Genomic DNA, 7893 nt, shown 5'->3' with positions numbered 1-7893 from the left:
CGCTTAAGAGCTTTGATGAAAAATTCAAAATCATCTCTATCTTTGATTCGCTTAAACGAATATGTGATAGCTTATGCAAATTTGACAAAAAAATATAGATTCATTTATGTATAAATTTTGCTTAAGTGGATAACTTTGGCTTAAGCAAAAATTACAGCGAAATGAATTCTCTACGTTTTGTCTAGTTCAACAAAATATCTTTAGTCATTACTTCTATTTTGAACAAACCAAAATGATTATTTTTTTAGATAATTGGAATGAGTATATGATGTTTTCAAATAGAAAACCTTACATTTGAAAGTATAATAATTCAAAGGAAAAATAGTTATGTGGGTTTAGGGTTTAGGTAGATACCAGAAACGAGTTTGTATACTATTAAGGAGAGGAAATAAGAAGAAATTGAAATAGAAAAAAAAAGAAATTCAACAAAACTTCTACAATAAGATTCTAAATGAAGATTACGTTATTTTATTAGATCTTTTGCCTTGAATTTCTCTTTTTAAACTTTTATCTAGTAAAATTCAACCTTAATTATTCAATTTATCATTAAATTTTACACTATAAACACACAAAAAATCTTGAACATCTTTAAAAATAAATGAGAGTTAGTTTAAAAAAATATAATATGATTTCACATAAATAAACAATTATATTCTTTCTTAACTTTAAAAAAAATTAGGTTAAAAAATGACATATTTTAAATATTTAAGAGATTAAAATTTTTTATATACAAAATTTAATAAAAATTAAATTTTAAATATTCAAATTATTAAAATATGATATAACAAATCATCTTACTAACTTATTTATAAATTACTTATGTTGTTAATTCACGGTAACCTTCTCCTAAATTTAATAACCTTCACCTAAATTTAATATTTGAAATGATTGACTCAAAAATATTCTGCGGCCGTGTATGGAAACTTATGGTGGAATTGGAGTGAAACTGTGGAGAAGCTATAGATAGACATTATAAGTTACTTTCTATTTTGTGGGCCGAAGCTAATTAACAGAGGAAGGATAGGCAATACGACAAATTAAACAGAACTGACTACTCCGCACAAAGCTTCCCCACCTTCTCTCTCCAATTCATATGGACTAGATTCTCTCTTTTAGCGTAGTGAAATCAAATCCACAAGCTTGTTTCTCTCATTGCCCTGAAATACAGCGGGGTCACACGCACCAACACTGAATCACGTCGTATCAATATCACTCAACAATACTCAATCTCTCAATCTCTCACTCTTTCTCTTTCTCTTTCTCTGTGACCATAGCACAACACGGTTCGACGAGAGAACCCTCCTCAGTTCTTCCTTGAAAAATGAGCCAGTGTGTTCCCAGCTGGGATGTCGACGACAACCCACCACCCCCAAGAGTTTCTCTTCGTTCCAACTCCAATTCAACTGCCCCTGATGTCCCCATGTCAGTGCTCTCCATGCCTTTCTTTTTTTTCTCTTTCCCTCTCTATCTACATGCGTTAATTTTGTGTCATTTAATGAGTTCAGGTTAGACTACGATGTTGCTGAACTTACATGGGAAAATGGACAGCTATCTATGCATGGCTTAGGGTTACCGCGAGTGCCGTTGAAACCATCCACGACGACCAATAATAAGTACACCTGGGAAAAGCCTCGTGCAAGTGGCACCTTAGAATCCATAGTGAACCAAGCCACTAGCTTACCCGAGAGGGGTAAAGATGGTAGCGCCGCCGGTGCTAACACCGAAGGGGGTTACGGGAATTTGTTAGTCCCATGGTTCGACCCTCGCCGCGCAACAGCAGCCGCCGCCGCCGCGTCCAACAATACCATGACTATGGACGCATTGGTGCCCTGCTCGAACCGTTCGGAGGAGCAGAGCAACCATGCCATGGACTCCAACCCCAGAGGGGTTGGAACGTGCATGGTGGATTGCTCCACACGTGTGGGGTCGTGCTGTGGTAACCATGGGGAAGGCGCGGTCCTTGCTGCCGCGAAGCGCGCCAAGGTTGCACACGTGCCGGTGGGTGGGCACGAGATGAGTGGGAGGGATCAGAGTGTGAGTGGCAGTGCCACCTTTGGGAGGGATAGTAAGCACGTGACGCTTGACACGTGTGACAGGGAATTTGACATGGGTTTCACTTCCACTTCCATTGGGTCGCTCGAAAACACCAGTTCCGCTAAGCAGTGCACCAAGACCACCACTGTTGACGAACACGATTCTGTTTCCCATAGCAAGCCCGTGGTAAGTTTATTATATTTCTTTGTTACTAATATTTTATAGTGCTTTTAAACTTCGGTTTCTTGCCTTCAATTTCACTTCTGAGTTTCTATACCTCTATTCATATCATCACAATTCTATCTGTAACTGTAGCTCTTCTGCACGATCTACTGTAACCTCTAGCAGAGTAATATTATTGCCACGTACACGTATAAATGTAATGGAAATATTTTACATATATATGTATACAATGTTTAAGTTTATTTTTATAATTATACACCGTATAATATTATTGATATTTTAAAAAATTTAGTCATCAATATTCTTTTAAAAATATATTCTTAAAATGTTATAGTTTTAATCCTCTATAAAATTTAATATAGTAATTTGTTACAATTTTGAAAGATTACTTTAGTAATAAAATTTTTAAAAATCAATACAGTAACATTTTAAGTCTTTAAAAACTCTTTGGTGATAATAGCAAAAAAACAAATTTGGTCAATATTTTTAAAAATACTAACATGATAATTAGTTTTCAAAAATTTTTAATTGTAATTTTTAAGATTAAAGTTAAACAACTCAAATTGAAATTTTTTTATTAAAAAGATACTTATTACATTGAAAACATAAAAGTATTATTTTTATATACTTAAAATTTGTCCTAAAGATTGGAGTTATCAGAATCTTTTATTTTGAAAGATAAACGTAAGATTTGTTTTATTTTTTGAATTAACTAATTTTGGTTTCAATTTTATGATATGTGATTATATATCTTCTGCAAAATTTGCAGAGGGAAGATGGGGATGAAGAAAAGAAAAAGAAAGGAAATGAAAAATCTTCGGTTTCCACTAAAAGGAGTAGAGCCGCAGCTATACACAACCAATCTGAAAGGGTGAGCGTTGAATCAATCTTACTAATTGCTATGATGAAATTTTACAACAAAATCTAGAATTTGTTGTTCATTGGTCCAATGCATATTTTGCTTTTCAGAAAAGGAGGGATAAGATAAACCAAAGAATGAAGACATTGCAAAAGTTGGTCCCAAATTCCAGCAAGGTATATAGAATAGTTGCAACTAGTGGGGTTTTTCTTTTTTTTCCTCTGAGCTAATCAAGATATTGTATATGTGGTATCTGAGCCCATTATTTAGTATCTATTGGTCCCAATTCATATCAGTTAAGTGAGATAAACAGTATCTATATGCTGATGTCACATCTTTTTTTATCGCTCATTAACTTTCGTAGACTTCAAGTAGCGGTCCCCCGAGGATTCGACACTAGAAAACCCAGTTCACACTAGATCTCCCTCCGCATGTTTATGCTTTCATGTTCTTTGGTTTTTCACATAAAATAGCAAATTATTTATTTAAACAAAATTTCACGTCAACATCCTTAATTTTGCCCTCGTCCCTCTCCTTATATATTTCTTAAAATTATATATATAATTGTTGGCTCAATTTTTGATATCCTTTTTTCATACCATTTATTATACTTGTTTGTTTCATGTAAAATTCTTTATATGTTATTATACTCCCTTATCCTTTTACATATGGCCTAAGATTGGGAAAAGACTAATATTATTTGAATTTATAAATATTATTAACGTAAAGATTATAATCTGTTTAGATCCTCGGGGCAATGGGGGATAAATGTGGTGATGGCTAAGGGAGTTCTGAGGGTAGTGTTTTCAGCCATAAAGTCCTCACAATCACAAAGTCCAATCACTTATTGTCATACTTTGGCTGAAGGCTGTTTGGTGAAGAGACACCCAACTGCTCCCACAGAAACCCTTTCCAGTGGTAGGCCAAGATGTCAATTACGCCATAAACACCAAGACATTTAACATTTTCGCCAAAACATAAAAGTACAAATACAGAGGGGATAAAGATAAAGACGAAAGAAAAAGAACCCACAAGGATAGACAAGATAAAATAATAATAATAATAATAATAATAATAATAATAATAATGAATGGCAAGATCAAGTTGAGTAGAGCTTATTTATGAAATTAGTAACCAAAATTAAGCCGATTGCTGTAGAAAAATCGATTTCATGGTAGAATTAATTGCTTTTATATGGATTTGCTACATGTAATTTCATATACATTGGACTTGTATATTCATGATAAGTTTAATATTTATGGATTTCATACATATGAAATAATATATATACTTTAATTATAATATTCTGTTACAGACAGATAAAGCTTCAATGTTGGATGAGGTGATAGAATATCTGAAACAGTTGCAAGCACAAGTGCAGATGATGAATAGAATCAACATGTCATCCATGATACTGCCATTGACCATGCAACAACAGCTTCAAATGTCAATGATGTCTCCAATGGGGATAGGGATGGGGATGGGGATGGGGATGGGAATGGGGATGGATATGAACTCCCTGAATCGTGCAAACATCCCTGGCATCCCTCCCGTCCTCCACCCTTCTGCCTTCATGCCTATGCCTGCATGGGATGCCGCCGCCGGCGACCGACTTCAAGGGACTCCGGCCACTGTGATGCCTGACCCTTTGTCCACTTTTTTTGGATGCCAATCACAGGTGAGCAAATAGTGTCATACATATCTAGTTAAATGTTAACGAGTAAACAATAACATTTATGAAGAATTCAGAAATGAAAAATATTATATAATATAATATTAAATGTTTGCTCCGACACCTGTGATGTGTTTAAACTAGGGATACAGACAGAAAAGAAATGAAAAGAACAGAATAGAATATAAAATGTTTTTTTATGATCTTTTTAAATGACAAAAATATGAATTATTTTCATTAAATTACATAAATATGAAATTTTTTAAAATCACCAATAGCATAATTTTAAAATATTTTATTATTATTTTGAAAACCCTCATTAATAACTTGATTTTTAAAATTTTTTAAGCAATTTTTTATACTTTACAATTTATTTATTTATTTTTATCTCATCTCTAAATTTACATACTTACACTAAAAATCGTTATTAAAATTTTTTAAAATCGATACTTTTGGATATATTATTTCTAAAAACTGTATATATAAAAAAATGATCCAATATAAAATATTTATTGTTATGATGTATTGAAATACAAAGAAAAGAAAAAAAATTCTTCATTCATTTAGATTATTAAAAAGAAAGTTAAAAAAATTTAGATGATATTAAAAATAATTATAAAAGTTTAATTTATTCTAAAAAATTGAATTTTTATTATCATACTTTCTTACTAAAAATACTTTTATTTTTATAATATAAATATTATTTAATAATTTAATAAAAGAAACTCTTATAAGCCATGCTTCTCTCTCCTCACTTCCCGGCTCAGGAAAATCTTTCATCCTCCCCCTTTTCCTCTAGTTTTTTTTTTTTTTTTTTGTGGTTATTGTTATTTTTAAGTATATATAATTATTTTTATTTAAATAATTTTTGTTTAAAATATCAATTTTTTCATATGAACATATTAATAATTAAAATATTTTATATATAAAAGTGATGATAGTTATCACAGAGTCACAATACACACTCATCTGAACATTCCTTATTATTTGGCTTGTTTTAATCCCGTATATTAAATGATTGAAAGCAACCTATTTTTGCTGAATTGACTGGGTAATGAATTTGAGAGTTACAAACGATAATGTTTTAGAAATAAGTTAAATAGAATTCAATGCAGCATTAATACTGTGCTTTGGTTTGTTTGGACGGTGAGAAAGTCAATTAATTAATATTTGTATCTACCTTATATACCCTATCACTCTCCGAAGTTGTGACCGAATAAAGGATAGTGAGGTCCCAAAGAAATTCCTCAAAATTTAAGATTTAAATTGTCTACATCACTCGTAACAGGATTTTGAAGGAGATCTGATATAGAGAGAAATTTTAAGTTTCAGTGTGTTGTTTGTTGAGTTTATATTCGTTGTCTTTTTCTAAGTATGAATTTAAACTTATAAGCTTGACCTATACTTTAAGTGTTTTTTATATGAATTACTTTTTATTAATCAATTTTTCTAACGGGTACATTATTAAATTAAGGTCATGTCGTATAATCTAAGATTGAAGGAGAGAAACTTTAAGTTTAAATGATCTATTTATTTAAAATATTTTAGATGATTTAAACTTATTATTTTCTTATTTATATGTCTTTTAATTAGTTAGTAACTAATGTATTGTGTAAATAGGTGCGTTATTTTTCTCATGATTTTGTATAGAAAGAAGACCGATTATTGTTTAGATCTATATAACAGTGTAATTGTTTGCAGCCAATGACGATGGATGCCTACAGTAGGATTGCTGCAATGTATCAGCAGCTGCACCAACCTCACGGTTCTGGTTCTAAGAATTGAGACGCTCATTGCTCAGTGGTATTTTTCCTTTGTGATAGTGTGAGCTACAAACAAAAGGTGTCCATATTTATTCTTCGTGAGAAATATGTATATTAGCTCAACTCATGAGAACAAAATAGCAGAATACATATATAGTGCTTTCTTATTTCAGGTTAATTAGCAACTTTTTAAGATTAATTAGGTGGCTTTCTTGGTATTTACCTTCATATACATGTAAGTTTATGGAATATGCTACTTGTATATCATGTTTCTTATTTAATTGAATAACGACTTTGACCTGGTTATTATTATTTTTTAATAAATTGCATTTCCTCTCTTATGTATATATCACATTCTTTTTTTCATTTTAAAATCTTATAGTCTTTTCTGTTAAAAATTAAAATATATCACAATTTAATCTATTTTAATTTTTTTCATTAGTATATCATTAAACATTTGTTCAATAAACTTAATATGTTTTTGGTGAAATAGTAACCCCTTTTTATTATTATAAGAATTTTAAATATTTGTCTTAACAACAAATAATGAAAGTAAAATTTAAAAAAAAAATGCATACCTTTGGTGAAAACGTAAAAGATGTACACAATTTATGACTTTAACACATTCAAATAAAAGGATAGATAGAAGGTTTTTTTTTTTTTTTAAATTAGGGTATATAAGTGAAAATTAGATTATGGATATAAAATAAATTAATTTAAAGAAAATTAGATTATATATACATACAATGTATATATAATGAATTAAAAATTAGTTTAAAGAAAATTTTAATTATGTAAAGTTAAATAGAATATTTTACGCATTTGTATCTTCTTGCAGGGAGTGTATTTTACTCTTTCTTCCATGTAGTGTAGAATTTTTGCTCTTTTTTTTTACTTGATTTTTTTTCCTACTAAAACATAAATTTAATTCTTCAAATTAATTAACAGTCACTTAATATAGAAATTAATGTATAAAAATAAATTTAATTAATTTTTAACTATGACAATAATCAATTAATTAATTCTTAAAGTTAAAATTATCGATTGATCCTAATTGATGCTTTACTCATTTCCTATTTCTTTTTTAAATAAGATGTATACTTAGCTTCAAATTCTTTTAGTTAAATATTTCGGTGCATAATTTGTTTAAGTTTTAATTAGTTCTTCAGAATTTAGTGCAAAATATTTTTTTTTTTCTAGAATAGAAAACAATATCAGGTAAAGTTCAGGTAATATCTTGATGATTCACTATTTATAAACAAATATTAATGAATTTATATAATTTATTTAATAAAAAACTTCGAGCTATTGTAGCAAAACGACTAGCCTTTAGATACACATAATGCAATCACTATCGCCAAAGACCAGAAATAATTATTATA

General features: G+C 30.0%; 1 protein-coding gene across 3 annotated transcripts; it reads left to right on the top strand.

Annotated features, from left to right (window-relative positions):
* Positions 1-1004: 1004 nt before the first annotated feature.
* LOC113849731 (transcription factor UNE10-like) lies at positions 1005-6845 on the top strand. Of its 3 annotated transcripts, none has more exons than XM_027479846.1 (6): positions 1005-1422; positions 1506-2220; positions 2987-3088; positions 3187-3252; positions 4392-4754; positions 6450-6845. In XM_027479846.1, exons 1-6 carry the CDS (start codon positions 1322-1324, stop codon positions 6531-6533), a joined length of 1431 nt encoding a protein of 476 aa, XP_027335647.1. In that variant the 5' UTR covers positions 1005-1321; the 3' UTR covers positions 6534-6845. The 3 variants fall into 3 exon arrangements, with proteins under 3 accessions (XP_027335647.1, XP_027335648.1, XP_027335649.1); XM_027479847.1 differs by having other exon boundaries at positions 1196-1422; positions 4392-4742; positions 6447-6652; XM_027479848.1 differs by having other exon boundaries at positions 1234-1422; positions 1506-2217; positions 6450-6652.
* The last annotated feature ends 1048 nt before the right edge of the window (positions 6846-7893 follow it).

Source organism: Abrus precatorius, unplaced genomic scaffold (assembly GCF_003935025.1).
Source record: "Abrus precatorius isolate BTA unplaced genomic scaffold, Abrus_2018 Scaffold9, whole genome shotgun sequence".
In the NCBI taxonomy this organism is placed as follows: domain Eukaryota; kingdom Viridiplantae; phylum Streptophyta; class Magnoliopsida; order Fabales; family Fabaceae; genus Abrus; species Abrus precatorius.
The sequence above is the reverse complement of the archived record's forward strand: the minus strand, read 5'-3'. Positions and strand labels throughout refer to the sequence as shown.

Bases quoted from the DNA above. Each gene is read 5' to 3' on its own strand.
- LOC113849731 (XM_027479846.1), top strand. From the start codon at position 1,322: ATGAGCCAGTGTGTTCCCAGCTGGGATGTCGACGACAACCCACCACCC. The intron at 2,221-2,986 runs GTAAGTTTATTA...CAAAATTTGCAG, and splicing joins TTTCCCATAGCAAGCCCGTG to AGGGAAGATGGGGATGAAGA. The intron at 3,089-3,186 runs GTGAGCGTTGAA...TTTGCTTTTCAG, and splicing joins TACACAACCAATCTGAAAGG to AAAAGGAGGGATAAGATAAA.